Raw genomic sequence first — 17,284 nt, forward strand, 5'->3', positions numbered from 1 at the left:
TATCCTTATTAATACATTTTATACAACCATTTAGATGCAAGTCCCATAGCTGAGGCTATTATATAAACAGTTTTATGGTAATACTGTGGTCTCTTCTGAGTATCACACAATTGTACCAAGCTGACCAGTTCGTAGCTGGATTCTTCACCGATCTTTTATACCTTCTCCAGAACATAAATGTCGTTCGGTTCCCCAATTCTGTGAGTTGGAAGAATTTCCTTGTCTCTCAATGAAACCCCTCTCAGTCTCAACTGGGCCTGTTAGGCAGGACATTTCCTTTGGAATTTACGACAGCCTTGACAGGGCCTGGGTAGGGAGAGGTAGGTAGGGGGATGGTGCAAGGGGGAGGGGGTCAACTGTGCTCCCTGTTCCCAGAGTGAGGGCAACGTCATGACAATACATTCAGTTAAGAGAATAAATGATTATAATTTAAAATGTTATAACAGTCCTACAATACTGTAGGCATTAAAACAGACGTAATATTAATATCCTCTGTGCTATTTCTTCATTCAGATGAGCTTGCTGTGATTTGCCAACGTGAACTCAAATCAAATCTAAAGAAGAAGTTTCAATGTGTATTTGAGGGGATCGCTAAACAAGGAAACCCAACACTTCTCAATAAGATCTACACAGAGCTCTACATCACAGAGGGTGGAACAGGACAGGTCAATAATGAACATGAGCTGAGACAGATTGAGACAACAACCAGGAAACAAGCAAGACCAGAGACTGCAATCAAATGTAACGACATCTTCAAACCCTTAACTGGACAAGACAAACGTATCAGAACTGTGCTGACAAAGGGAGTTGCTGGCATTGGAAAAACAGTCTCTGTGCAGAAGTTCATTCTGGACTGGGCTGAAGGAAAAGCAAATCAGGATGTTCAATTTGTGTTTTCATTCCCTTTTCGGGAGCTGAATTTGATGAAAGGGGACAAAAACACGTTGATTGAACTTCTCTATCACTTCTCAATGGAAACCAAACAATCAAGAATCTCCAACTACGACAAGTACAAAGTTCTGTTCATCTTTGATGGTCTGGATGAGTGCCGACTGCCCCTAGACTTCCAGAAGAACAAGATCTGTTGGGACGTCACAGAGTCAACCTCAGTGGATGTTCTGCTGACAAATCTCATCAAGGGAAATCTGCTTCCCTCTGCTCTCCTCTGGATAACTACCCGACCTGCAGCAGCCAATAAGATCCCTTCAGGGTGTGTTGACCAGGTGACAGAGGTACGAGGGTTCAATGACCCACAGAAGGAGGAGTACTTCAGAAAGAGATTCAGTGATGAGGACCTGGCCAGCAGAATCATCTCACACATAAAGACATCAAGGAGCCTCCACATCATGTGCCACATTCCAGTCTTCTGTTGGATTTCTGCAACAGTCCTCGAACACATGCTGAAACATAAGAGAGAAGAGATGCCCAAGACTCTGACTGAGATGTACACACACCTTGTGGTGTTTCATACCAAACAGAAGAATGAAAAGTATCTTGGGAAAGAAGAGACAGATCCACACTGGAATAACGAGAGCATTCTGTCACTGGGAAAACTGGCTTTTCAACAGCTAGTGAAGGGCAATCTGATTTTCTATGAAGAAGACCTGAAAGAGGCTGGCATTGATGTCAATGAAGCCTCAGTGTACTCAGGATTGTGCACACAGCTCTTTAAAGAGGATTGTGGGCTGTACCAGGACAAGGTGTACTGCTTTGTTCATCTGAGCATTCAGGAGTTTCTGGCTGCTGTGTATGTGTTCCTCTCATTCATCAACAACAATGAGAATCTAATGGACAAACCGAAAACAAAAGACGAACCTGAAGTTACTTTCTACAAGAGTGCTGTGGATAAAGCCTTACAAAGTGAGACGGGAAACCTGGACCTTTTCCTCCGCTTCCTTCTGGGCCTCTCACTGGAGTCCAATCAGAAGTACTTACGAGGTCTACTGACAAAGACAAGAAGCAGCTCACAGAGCCATGAAGAAACAGTCAAGTACATCAAGGAGAAGATCAGGGAGAATCCCTCTCCAGAGAGGAGCATCAATCTGTTCCACTGTCTGAATGAACTGAATGACCATTCTCTAGTGGAGGAGATCCAAAGCTTCCTGAGCTCAGGAAGTCTCTCAGAACCCAACCTGTCACCTGCACAGTGGTCAGCTCTGGTCTTTGTGTTGCTGACTTCAGAAAAGGAGCTGGATGTGTTTGACCTGAAGAAATACTCCAGATCAGAGGAAGGTCTTCTGAGGCTGCTGCCAGTGTTCAAAGCCTCCAGTGCATTTCTGTGAGTACATAAAATGACATATAAAAACTAATCATCAGGAAGAAATATTCAGGTTAAAGAAAAATATGCATTATAATATGTGTTTAATATTATATTGAAAACATTGAATAAACGCATTGATTTTCACATTAGTATAACAATATGACCATACAACTCTAGGAGACAGAAGAAGAATCTATATGTTGTTTGGGAGAATTAACCAAATGCATCTGCCATTGTCCTTCTACACTAAATTAACAATGTGTTTGAAGTCATGATCTCTTTGTCAGGCTGTGGAGTCACAGAGGAAGGCTGTGCTTCTCTGGTCTCAGCTCTGAGGTCAAACCCAACACATTATTTGTAAATGGGTAACAGCGTAAACAGAGAAAGCTAAGCGTATCATTTTAATACAACCTGTCTGTCATTGTATTTCTTCTGTGTTTGCAGACTCACTGGCTGTAAACTCACAGACACATCCTGTAAAGTGTTGGCCTCAGTTCTCAGTTCAAACTCCTCACACCTGAGAGAGCTGGACCTGAGTAACAATGACCTGAAGCATTCAGGCGTGAAGCTGCTCTCTGCTGGACTGGGGAATCCCCACTGTAAACTGAAGACTCTGAGGTCAGTATTATCAGATATGAAAGTACTTTATGCATGTAGTTCTCCCATTTGAAAAAGTCGTAATTATTCGGACATATTACTTATAGTGTATTAAAATAGTCATAAGTTTAGCATGTTGTCCCATATTCCATGCCTGCTGTCACGTTTCTCTAAGACAGAACCCAGAAGCAGACCAGGACAAGGTGAGTAAAATGAAGGTGAGTATTTATTGGTAGTCTTGATGTGTAATTTGAGTGAGCCAGGAGACGGAGCGACAGCGGAGGTGAGTTGATGAGAGTAGATGGGTGGATTCAATGACGTCACTGTATCCACCGACGGCCAGGTAAGGGAGTTGAATGTTCCGGGAGGATGACTGTAGACAGAGTAAACGGGGGGGGGAGTAACCAGTAACAAGAACAAAACAACAAGACTAGCTCAGGAAACATGAGGCTGTTCGTTGCTAACGATCCAGCAGGGAATAGATGTCAGCTCAGGGCTTATGAAGAGGTGATGATCAGGACCAGGTGTGCAGAAGGTTGATGAGATGCAGGTGTAGGGTAATCACTAGATCTCCCGCCTAACTTCGTCGCCTAGCAACCAGACAGGGTAATAATATCACTAGATCTCCCGCCTAACTTCGTCGCCTGGCAACCAGATAGGTTTCTGAACGCACCCTTAGACTCCAAACAGAAAACAGTCAGCTCAGGCAGAAACAGACTCAGGAAGTGGGATTCCTGACACCTGCAGTGAGGCTTGTGATTCTACTAACAAAGATCAAACCCCCTCTGTTATTGGTAATGTTGAGAGGTTAGTATGTTTTGTTGTAGCCTCTGTTATTGGTAATGGTGAGAGGTTAGCATGTTTTGTTGTAGCCTCTGTTATTGGTAATGGTGAGAGGTTAACATGTTTTGTTGTAGTCTCTGTTATTGGTAATGGTGAGAGGTTAGCATGTTCTGTTGTATCCTCTGTTATTGGTAATGGTGAGAGGTTAGCATGTTTTGTTGTAGCCTCTGTTATTGGTAATGGTGAGAGGTTAGCATGTTCTGTTGTATCCTCTGTTATTGGTAATGGTGAGAGGTTAGCATGTTTTGTTGTAGTCTCTGTTATTGGTAATGGTGAGAGGTTAGCATGTTTTGTTGTAGCCTCTGTTATTGGTAATGGTGAGTGGTTAGCATGTTTTGTTGTAGCCTCTGTTATTGGTAATGGTGAGAGGTTAGCATGTTTTGTTGTAGTCTCTGTTATTGGTAATGGTGAGAGGTTAGCATGTTTTGTTGTAGTCTCTGTTATTGGTAATGGTGAGAGGTTAGCATGTTTTGTTGTAGTCTCTGTTATTGGTAATGGTGAGAGGTTAGCATGTTTTGTTGTAACCTCTGTTATTGGTAATGGTGAGAGGTTAGCATGTTTTGTTGTAACCTCTGTTATTGGTAATGGTGAGAGGTTAGCATGTTCTGTTGTAGCCTCTGTTAATGGTAATGGTGAGAGGTTAGCATGTTCTGTTGTAGACTCTGTAACTTTCTCTCTCATTATTATTGATGATTCATTCATGATTTGTATTAATCATGTTATCATCAGGATTAATTTAGTGTTTAGAAACATGTTATCTACTCACTTAGACAGAAAATTATCCAGTCATCATCCACCATTTTATTATTGGTGCAAAACACAACCAAAACAAACTGCAAATAAGACCAACTAGTTTACAACCAAACACTAATCTATTGACTACTTTAATACACTATAAATGAATTGGTCAAAATACTTATGACTTCTTCAAATAGGGGGACTAGATACATAAAGTGCTTTCATTTTTAAACGTGAAACAGATATGTATGAAAATATCCTCAAATAAAAGGTGACATTTTATACTGTCACCTCAAATGAAACATTTGATCTCAAATCCAAAATGTTGGAGTTTAGAGCCACATTTAAAATGTTATCTTCACTGTCAAAATAGATATGGTGTGGACTGTATACTCAATACAATCTAAATCTGATAACTCACTGTCTGTCTTTTGACTGATACTGCTTTTAAACTGGTCTGGTCAGTCTACTCAAATATTTGTACTATACATGTTTCTATCTGCAGGCAAAACGTTGATAATTTGTAATTTATAATATGATACATTAATTTCTGAATAGATATGGAAGGTTTCAGGACACTGATATATCTGAATATGTTAAAAAAATATACTGCTACTATTTTCACCACCAAAGAATATCAGTGTGGTTTTAATATGATTTGACTCTTTGCAGGCTGTCAGGCTGTCTAGTCACAGAGGAAGGCTGTGCTTCTCTGGTCTCAGCTCTGGAGTCAAACCCCTCACACCTGAGAGAGCTGGACCTGAGTAACAATGACCTGAAGGATTCAGGAGTGGAGCTGCTCTCTGCTGGACTGGAGGATCCCCACTGTAAACTGGAGACTCTGAGGTCAGTATTCCTGTAGTTGGTCAACAAGTGATAACTGTTCACCAGATCCACATGTGTTTACCAGACACACATAGTCCACACCATATGTGTTTGGACAGTGAAGCTTAAAGTTTTAAATTTGGTGCTATGCTCCAGCATGTATCTTCTCACTTAGACAGAAAACATCCACCATTTTAATATTGTGCAAAACATAACCCAAAACACAACCAAAACAAACTGCAAATGCAACACACGACTTTGAGTCACAAGCTTGATGTAGTTGTTGCATTAAAGGAATATGGGACCAAATACTAAACGTTTGACTATTTTAATACACTATGAGTGATTTGGTCAGAATACTTATGACTTCTTCAAATGGGGGGACTAGATACATAAAGTGCTTTTATTTGTCTAAATGGTGAAACAGATATGAATTAAAATATCCTCAAATAAAAGGTGACATTATATACTGTCACCTCATATGAAACATTTGATCTGAAATCCAAAATGTTAGAGTTTAGAACCACATTTAAATTGTTATCTTCACTGTCAAAATAGATATGGTGTGGACTGTATACTCAATACAATCTAAATCTGATACCTCACTGTCTGTCTTTTGACTGATACTGCTTTTAAACTGGTCTGGTCAGTCTACTCAAATATTTGTATTATACATGTTTCTATCTGCAGGCAAAACTTTGATAATTTGTAATTTATAATATGATACATTAATTTCTGAATAGATATGGAAGGTTTCAGGACACTGATATATCTGAATATGTTGAAAAAATATACTGCTACTATTTTCACCACCAAAGAATATCAGTGTGGTTTTAATATGATTTGACTCTTTGCAGGCTGTCAGGCTGTCTAGTCACAGAGGAAGGCTGTGCTTCTCTGGTCTCAGCTCTGGAGTCAAACCCCTCACACCTGAGAGAGCTGGACCTGAGTAACAATGACCTGAAGGATTCAGGAGTGGAGCTGCTCTCTGCTGGACTGGAGGATCCCCACTGTAAACTGGAGACTCTGAGGTCAGTATTCCTGTAGTTGGTCAACAAGTGATAACTGTTCACCAGATCCACATGTGTTTACCAGACACACATAGTCCACACCATATGTGTTTAGACAGTGAAGCTTAAAGTTTTAAATTTGGTGCTATGCTCCAGCATGTATCTTCTCACTTAGACAGAAAACATCCACCATTTTAATATTGTGCAAAACATAACCCAAAACACAACCAAAACAAACTGCAAATGCAACACACGACTTTGAGTCACAAGCTTGATGTAGTTGTTGCATTAAAGGAATATGGGACCAAATACTAAACGTTTGACTATTTTAATACACTATGAGTGATTTGGTCAGAATACTTATGACTTCTTCAAATGGGGGGACTAGATACATAAAGTGCTTTTATTTGTCTAAATGGTGAAACAGATATGAATTAAAATATCCTCAAATAAAAGGTGACATTATATACTGTCACCTCACATGAAACATTTGATCTGAAATCCAAAATGTTAGAGTTTAGAACCACATTTAAATTGTTATCTTCACTGTCAAAATAGATATGGTGTGGACTGTATACTCAATACAATCTAAATCTGATACCTCACTGTCTGTCTTTTGACTGATACTGCTTTTAAACTGGTCTGGTCAGTCTACTCAAATATTTGTATTATACATGTTTCTATCTGCAGGCAAAACTTTGATAATTTGTCATTTCTAATAATGATACATTAATTTATGAATATATATGGCAGGTTTCAGGAGACTGATGTATCTGAATATGTTAATAAAAATATACTGCTTCTATTTTCACCACCAAAGCATAGCAGTGTGATTTTAATATGATTTGACTCTTTGCAGGCTGTCAGGCTGTGGAGTCACAGAGGAAGGCTGTGCTTCTCTGGTCTCAGCTCTGGAGTCAAACCCCTCACACCTGAGAGAGCTGGACCTGAGTAACAATGACCTGAAGGATTCAGGAGTGAAGCTGCTCTCTGCTGGACTGGGGAATCCCCACTGCAGACTGGAGACTCTGAGGTCAGTATTCCTGTAGTTGGTCAACAAGTGATAACTGTTCACCAGATCCACATGTGTTTACCAGACACACATAGTCCACACCATATATGTTTGGACAGTGAAGCTTACAGTTTTAAATGTGGTGCTATGCTCCAGCATTTTGGATTTGAGATCGAATGTTTCATATTAGGTGACAGTACAGAATGTCACCTTTTATTTAAAGGTATTCATACATATACAGTCGTGGCCAAAAGTTTTGAGAATGACACAAATATTAATTTTCACAAGTCTACTGCTTCAGTGTCTTTAGATATTTTTGTCAGATGTTACTATGGAATACTGAAGTATAATTACAAGCATTTCATAAGTGTCAAAGGCTTTTATTGACAATCACATGAAGTTGAAGCAATGAGTCAATATTTGCAGTGCTGACCCTTCTTTTTCAAGACCTCTGCAATCTGCCCTGGCATGCTGTCAATTAACTTCTGGGCCACATCCTGACTGATGGCAGCCCATTCTTGCATAATCAATGCTTGGAGTTTGTCAGAATTTGTGGGTTTTTGTTTGTCCACCTGCCTCTTGAGGATTGACCACAAGTTCTCAATGGGATTAAGGTCTGGGGAGTTTCCTGGCCATGGACCCAAAATATCGATGTTTTGTTCCCAGAGCCACTTAGTTATCACTTTTGCCTTATGGCAAGGTGCTCCATCATGCTGGAAAAGGCATTGTTCGTCACCAAACTGTTCCTGACTGGTTGGGAGAAGTTGCTCTCGGAGGATGTGTTGGTACCATTCTTTATTCATGGCTGTGTTCTTAGGCAAAATTGTGAGTGAGCCCACTCCCTTGGCTGAGAAGCAACCCCACACATGAATGGTCTCAGGATGCTTTACTGTTGGCATGACACAGGACTGATGGTAGCGCTCACCTTGCCTTCTCCGGACAAGCTTTTTTCCGGATGCCCCAAACAATCGGAAAGGGGATTCATCAGAGAAAATGACTTTACCCCAGTCCTCAGCAATCCAATCCCTGTACCTTTTTCAGAATATCAGTCTGTCCCTGATGTTTTTCCTGGAGAGAAGTGGCTTCTTTGCTGCCCTTCTTGACACCAGGCCATCCTCCGAAAAACTCACACCTGCCTGCTGCCATTCCTGAGCAAGCTCTGTACTGGTGGTGCCCCGATCCCGCAGCTGAATCAACTTTAGGAGACAGTCCTGGCGTTTGCTGGACTTTCTTGGGCGCCCTGAAGCCTTCTTCACAACAATTGAACCGCTCTCCTTGAAGTTCTTGATGATCCAATAAATGGTTGATTTAGGTGCAATCTTACTGGTAGCAATATCCTTGCCTGTGAAGCCCTTTTTGTGCAAAGCAATGATGACGACACGTGTTTCCTTGCAGGTAACCATGGTTGACAGAGGGAGAACAATGATTCCAAGCACCACCCTCCTTTTGAAGCTTCCAGTCTGTTATTCGAACTCAATCAGCATGACAGAGTGATCTCCAGCCTTGTCCTCGTCAACACTCACACCTGTGTTACCGAGAGAATCACTGACATGATGTCAGCTGGTCCTTTTGTGGCAATGTTTTTGGGGGATTCAGTTCATTTGCATGGCAAAGAGGAACTTGGCAATTATTTGCAATTGATCTGATCACTCTTCATAACATTCTCGAGTATACGCAAATTGCCATCATACAAACTGAGGCAGCAGACTTTGTGAAAATTAATATTTGTGTCATTCTCAAAACTTTTGGCCAAGACTGTATTTTTTACCGTTTTAGATATGAAAGCACTTTCGGCATCTAAACTCAGCAAAAAAAGAAACATCCCTTTTTCAGGACCCTGTCTTTCAAAGATAATTCGTAAAAATCAAAATAACTTCACAGATCTTTATTGAAAAGGGTTTAAGCACTGTTTCCCCATGCTTGTTCAATGAACCATAAACAATTAATGAACATGCACCTGTGGAATGGTCCTTAAGACACTAACAGCTTACAGACGGTAGGCAATGAAGGTCACAGTTATGATAACTTAGGACACTAAAGAGGCCTTTCTACTGACTCTGAAAAACACCCAAAGAAAGATGCCTAGAGTCCCTGCTCATCTGTGTGAACGTGCATTAGGCATGCTGCAAGGAGGCATGAGGACTGCAAATGTGGCCAGGGCAATAAATTGCAATGTCCGTACTATGAGACGCCTAAGACAGCGCTACAGGGAGACAGGACGGACAGCTGTTCGTCCTCACAGTGGCAGACCATGTGTAACAACACCTGCGCAGGATCGGTACATCTGAACATCACACCTGCGGGACAGGTACAGGATGGCAACAACTGCCCGAGTTACACCAGGAATGCACAATCCCTCCATCAGTGCTCAGACTGTCCTCAATAGGCTGAGAGAGGCTGGGCTGAGGGCTTGTAGGCCTGTTGTAAGGCAGGTCCTCACCAGACATCACCGGCAACAACGTCGCCTATGGGCACAAACCCACCGTTGCTGGACCAGACAGGACTGTCAAAAAGTGCTCTTCACTGACGAGTCGAGGTTTTGGCTCACCAGGGGTGAGGGTCGGATTCGCGTTTATCGTCGAAGGAATGAGCGTTACACCGAGGCCTGTACTCTGGAGCGGGATTGATTTGGAGGTGGAGGGTCCGTCATGGTCTGGGGCAGTGTGTCACAGCATCATCGGACTGAGCTTGATGTCATTGCAGGCAATCTCAATGCTGTGCGTTACAGGGAAGACATCCTCCTCTCTCATGTGGTACCCTTCCTGCAGGCTCATCCTGACATGACCCTCCAGCATGACAATGCCACCAGCCATACAGCATGTTCTGTGCGTGATTTCCTGCAAGACAGGAATGTCAGTGTTCTGCCATGGCCAGCGAAGAGCCCGAAATCTCAGTCCCATTGAGCACATCTGGGACCTGTTGGATCGGAGGGTGAGGGCTAGGGCCATTCCCCCCAGAAATGTCCAGGAACTTGCAGGTGCCTTGGTGGAAGAGTGGGGTAATCTCACATCAAGAACTGGCAAATCTGGTGCAGTCCATGAGGAAGAGATGCACTGCAGTTCTTGATGCAGCTGGTGGCCACACCAGATACTGACTGTTACTTTTGATTTTGACCCCCCCCCCCTTTGTTCAGGGACACATTATTCCATTTCTGTTAGTCACATGTCTGTGGAACTTGTTCAGTTTATGTCTCAGTTGTTGAATCTTGTTATGTTCATACAAATATTTACACATGTTAAGTTTTCTGAAAATAAACGCAAATGACAGTGAGAGGACGTTTCTTTTATTGCTGAGTTTAGTTCTCCCATTTGAAGAAGTCTTAATTATTTGGACAAATTTATTTAATCATAAGTTTAGTATTTAGTCCCATATTCCATGCCTGCAGTGATTACATCAAGCCTGTGATTCTACTAACTTGTTGAATTCATTTACAGTTTGTCTTGGTTGTGTTTTGGATGATGTTTTTCCTAATAGAAACTGAATGGTGAATAATGTCCTGTCATTTTGGAGTCACTTCACTTGTATTGTCAGTAAGAATAGATGTTTCTGAACACTTCTACATTCATGTGGATGCTACCATGATTATGAATAATCAGGAATTAATTGTGAATAATGAGGAATGAGCCTCTGTTATTGGTGATGGTGAGAGGTTAGCATGTTTTGTTGTAGTCTCTGTTATTGGTAATGGTGAGAGGTTAGCATGTGTTGTTGTAGCCTCTGTTATTGGTAATGGTGAGAGGTTAGCATGTGTTGTTGTAGCCTCTGTTATTGGTAATGGTGAGAGGTTAGCATGTTTTGTTGTAGCCTCTGTTATTGGTAATGGTGAGAGGTTAGCCTGTTTTGTTGTAGCCTCTGTTATTGGTTATGGTGAGAGGTTAGCATGTTTTGTTGTAGCCTCTGTTATTGATAATGGTGAGAGGTTAGCATGTTTTGTTGTAGCCTCTGTTATTGGTAATGGTGAGAGGTTAGCATGTTTTGTTGTAGTCTCTGTTATTGGTAATGGTGAGAGGTTAGCATGTTTTGTTGTAGTCTCTGTTATTGGTAATGGTGAGAGGTTAGCATGTTTTGTTGTAGCTTCTGTAACTTTCTCACTATTATTCATGATTCATTCATGATTTCTCTTAATCATGGCATCATCAGGATGCTTTTAGTAGTGTTTAGAAACATGTTATCTACTCACTTATAAATAAAATGACTCCAGTCACCATCTGTAATGAACACGATGGGAGACAGAGAGCTGGTTTCAAGTGCAGGGCTCAGCAGGTGTTTATTGTAAAGGACCACAGGTCCAGGGGCAGGCAGAAGATCAAAAAGGGTCCAAAAATGCAACAGGCAGGGAAAAGGCCGTGGTCCGGGAGATCAGGCAATAGGTTGATAACAGGAAATCCTATAGGCTAAGGTACAGGCAGGGAATAGGTTGATAACAGGAAATCCAATAGGCTAAGGTACAGGCAGGGAATAGGTTGATAACAGGAAATCCAATGGGCTAAGGTACAGGCAGGGAATAGGTTGATAACAGGAAATCCAATGGGCTAAGGTACAGGCAGGGAATAGGTTGATAACAGGAAATCCAATGGGCTAAGGTACAGGCAGGGAATAGGTTGATAACAGGAAATCCAATGGGCTAAGGTACAGGCAGGGAATAGGTTGATAACAGGAAATCCAATGGGCTAAGGTACAGGCAGGGAATAGGTTGATAACAGGAAATCCAATGGGCTAAGGTACAGGCAGGGAATAGGCAAAAGGCGTCGTTAGGGAGGCAGGGAGGCAGGCAAAAACTATCATACACGGGAGGAGTAAATTAAAGGAAACTCAGCGCTCCGAATAGCCGTGTGTCGCAAATCAAACATTACATCACAATGATGGGGGTGCAAAGAACTGAACTAAATAGAGTTTGATAATGACATACAGGTGTGTGAACAGGTGATCAGAATTCAGGTGACTGGGATCTGGAGAGTGAGCTGCGTTCAGGGGGATCTACGTGTTTGAGAGTGTGAGCTGGAAGCAGACGTTACACCATCCACCATTTTAATATTGGGCAAAACACAACCCAAAACACAACCAAAACAAACTGAAAAATCAATCAACGAGTTTGAGTCACAAGCTTGATGTAGTCGCTGCGTTCAAGGAATATCGGATCAAATACTCAACTTGTGACTACTTTAAGCCACTATGAGTGAATTGGTCAGAAAACATATGACTTCTTTAAATAGGGGGACTAGATACATAAAGTGCTTTCATTTTTCTAAATAATGAAACAGATATGTATGAAAATATCCTCAAATAAAAGGTGACATTATATACTGTCACCTCATATGAAACATTTGATCTGAAATCCAAAATGTTAGAGTTTAGAACCACATTTAAATTGTTATCTTCACTGTCAAAATAGATATGGTGAGGACTGTATACTCAATACAATCTAAATCTGATACCTCACTGTCTGTCTTTTGACTGATACTGCTTTTAAACTGGTCTGGTCAGTCTACTCAAATATTTGTACTATATATGTTTCTATCTGCAGGTAACACATTGATAATTTGTAATTTATAATATGATACATTCATTTCTGAATAGATATGGAAGGTTTCATGACTGATATATCTGAATATGTTGAAGAAATATACTGCCACTATTTTCACCACCAAAGAATATCAGTGTGGTTTTAATATGATTTGACTCTTTGCAGGCTGTCAGGCTGTCTAGTCACAGAGGAAGGCTGTGCTTCTCTGGTCTCAGCTCTGAGGTCAAACCCCTCACACCTGAGAGAGCTGGACCTGAGCTACAATCACCCAGGAGACTCAGGAGTCAGACTGCTCTCTGCTGGACTGGAGGATCCACACTGCAGACTGGAGAAACTCAAGTATGTGGAGGGTTTATGTCAATGTTCATATCAGACATGTTTGACTTTTCAGGCTAGTTAATACAAACATTCTGACCACCACTTGGACAAAGCTATATGCTGTGTGTGTGTGTGTGTGTGTGTGTGTGTGTGTGTGTGTGTGTGTGTGTGTGTGTGTGTGAGAGTTCAGGTGTATCCCTCAATGACTGTCTGTTCTTCTGCTTACCGCTACAGTGTGGAACATGGTGGAGAGAACAGAATGAAACCTGGACTTAGAAAATGTGAGTGTTGACTGCTGTGAAGAATATGACTAAGAATAAGTCTTAATTCAAGTTAAGTCAAAGACCACCATCATTACTGACTTGGTCATATTAAATATCAGCTGTAGTTCTACAGAAGCAGAAATCAGGGACACCAACGTTTACAAAGAGTTGATGTGTGTGTGTGTGTGTGTAATTAATGTGAATAAGTGTGTTTTATATTACCATACAGTATAACATATGATCATTCAACAAGTCTCAAGTTACCTTAACTTCTCCTTTTGATACCTAGAAACATCTACATTAAATGAATTAGTGAAAAGTGAGTTAACATTCTAATGTGAATGATGATGATTTCTAATAATGTGTCTGGTTTCATCCATCAGATGTCTGTGATCTCACACTGGACCTAAACACAGTAAACAGACACCTCTCTCTGTCTGAGGAGAACAGAAAGGTGACATGTAGGAGAGAGGAGCAGCCGTATCCTGATCACCCAGAGAGATTTGAGGACTGGAGACAGGTGCTGTGTAGAGAGGGTCTGACTGGGCGCTGTTACTGGGAGGTAGAGTGGAGTGGGATAATGGGGGCTGGTATAGGAGTGACATATAAAGGAATCAGCAGGAGAGGAGGGGTTGATGACTGTGGTCTTGGATACAATGACAAGTCCTGGAGTCTGTTCTGCTCTGACGACAGTTACTCTGCCAGGCATAATAATAACTCCACTACCATAGACGTCCCCTCCTCCAGCTCCCACAGAATAGGAGTGTATCTGGACTGGTCAGCCGGCACTCTGTCCTTCTATAGAGCCTCCTCTGACACACTGACCCACCTGATCACATTCACCTCCACATTCACTGAGCCCCTCTATCCAGGGTTTAGGATTTGGGACTCATTGTCCCTGTAAATAATAACACTCTCACACACACACACTGGACACATACACACACTGGACACATACACACACTGGACACATACACACACTGGACACACACACACACTGGACACACACACACACTGGACACACACACACACTGGACACACACACACACTGAACACACACATACACACACTGGACACACTCACACTCACACACACTCTCACACACACTCACTCACACACTCACACACTCACACACTCTCACACACACTCACACACACTCACACACACTCACTCACTCACTCACACACTCACTCACTCACACACTCACACACACTGGACACATACACACACTGGACACATACACACACTGGACACATACACACACTGGACACATACACACACTGGACACACACACACACTGGACACACACACACACTGGACACATACACACACTGGACACACACACATACACACACACACACACACACACACACTGGACACACACACACACACACTGGACACACACACACACTGGACACACACTCTGGACACAGACACACACACACACTCTGGACACACACACACACACACACACACACACACACACACACACACACACACACACACTGGAAACACACACACACACACTCACTGGACACACACACACACACACTGAACACACACACTGAACACACACACACACACTGGACACACACACACTGGACACAGACACACACACTCTGGACACACACACACACACACACACTCACTGGACACACACACACACACTCACTGGACACACACACACACACAAACACACTCACTGGACACACACACACACTCACTGGACACACACACACACACTGAACACACACACACACACTGAACACACACACACACTGGACACACACACACACACACACTGAACACACACACACACACACACTGAACACACACACACACACACACACTGGACACACACACACACACACACACACAAACGGGACACACACACACACACTGAACACACACACTGAACACACACACACACACACTGGACACACACACACTGGACACACACACACTGGACACAGACACACACACTAGACACACACACACACACTCTGGACACACACACCCACACACACTGGACACAGACACACACACTAGACACACACACACACACACACTCTGGACACACACACCCACACACTCTGGACACACACACACACACACACACTGAACACACACACACACTGGACACACACACACACACACTGGAAACACACACACACTGGACACACACACACACTGGACACACACTCTGGACACAGACACACATACACACACTCTGGACACACACACACACACTCTGGACACACACACACACACTCTGGACACACACACACACACTCTGGACACACACACACACACACTCTCACACACACTGGACACATACACACACTGGACACATACACACACTGGACACATACACACACTGGACACACACACACACTGGACACATACACACACTGGACACACACACACACTGGACACACACACACACTGGACACACACACACACTGAACACACACATACACACACTGGACACACTCACACTCACACACACTCTCACACACACTCACTCACACACTCACACACTCACACACTCACACACTCTCACACACACTCACACACACTCACACACACTCACTCACTCACTCACACACTCACTCACTCACACACTCACACACACTGGACACATACACACACTGGACACATACACACACTGGACACATACACACACTGGACACACACACACACTGGACACACACACACACTGGACACATACACACACTGGACACACACACATACACACACACACACACACACACACACTGGACACACACACACACACACTGGACACACACACACACTGGACACACACTCTGGACACAGACACACACACACACTCTGGACACACACACACACACACACACACACACACACACACACTGGAAACACACACACACACACTCACTGGACACACACACACACACACTGAACACACACACTGAACACACACACACACACTGGACACACACACACTGGACACAGACACACACACTCTGGACACACACACACACACACACACACTCACTGGACACACACACACACACTCACTGGACACACACACACACACAAACACACTCACTGGACACACACACACACTCACTGGACACACACACACACACTGAACACACACACACACACTGAACACACACACACACTGGACACACACACACACACACACTGAACACACACACACACACACACTGAACACACACACACACACACACGCTGGACACACACACACACACACACACAAACTGGACACACACACACACACTGAACACACACACTGAACACACACACACACACACTGGACACACACACACTGGACACACACACACTGGACACAGACACACACACTAGACACACACACACACACACACTCTGGACACACACACCCACACACACTGGACACAGACACACACACTAGACACACACACACACACACACTCTGGACACACACACCCACACACTCTGGACACACACACACACACACACACTGAACACACACACACACTGGACACACACACACACACACTGGAAACACACACACACTGGACACACACACACACTGGACACACACTCTGGACACAGACACACATACACACACTCTGGACACACACACACACACTCTGGACACACACACACACACTCTGGACACACACACACACACTCTGGACACACACACACACTCTGGACACACACACACACACACTCTGGACACACACACACACTCACTGGAAACACACACACACACTCACTGGAAACACACACACACACTCACTGGACACACACACACACACACACTCACTGAACACACACACACACTGGACACACACACACTGGACACAGACACACACTCTGGACACACACACACACACA

General features: G+C 43.1%; 1 protein-coding gene and 1 pseudogene across 1 annotated transcript; both read left to right on the forward strand.

The window, feature by feature from the left end:
- Positions 1-805: 805 nt before the first annotated feature.
- Positions 806-2,297, forward strand: LOC145876305 (NLR family CARD domain-containing protein 3-like). Its single transcript, XM_082972092.1, has one exon. The coding sequence runs from the start codon at positions 924-926 to the stop codon at positions 2,280-2,282; it is 1,359 nt and encodes a 452-aa protein (XP_082828218.1). The 5' UTR covers positions 806-923; the 3' UTR covers positions 2,283-2,297.
- An 801-nt stretch (positions 2,298-3,098) lies between these two features.
- LOC145876293 (stonustoxin subunit beta pseudogene) lies at positions 3,099-16,168 on the forward strand (annotated as a pseudogene).
- Positions 16,169-17,284: the final 1,116 nt, after the last annotated feature.

This window comes from Salmo salar, unplaced genomic scaffold, assembly GCF_965601325.2.
Source record: "Salmo salar unplaced genomic scaffold, fSalSal1 ptg000566l, whole genome shotgun sequence".
In the NCBI taxonomy this organism is placed as follows: Eukaryota; Metazoa; Chordata; class Actinopteri; order Salmoniformes; family Salmonidae; genus Salmo; species Salmo salar.

What these genes read in the sequence shown, in the direction of transcription:
- LOC145876305 (XM_082972092.1), top strand. Translation starts at nt 924, where the DNA reads ATGAAAGGGGACAAAAACACGTTGATTGAACTTCTCTATCACTTCTCA.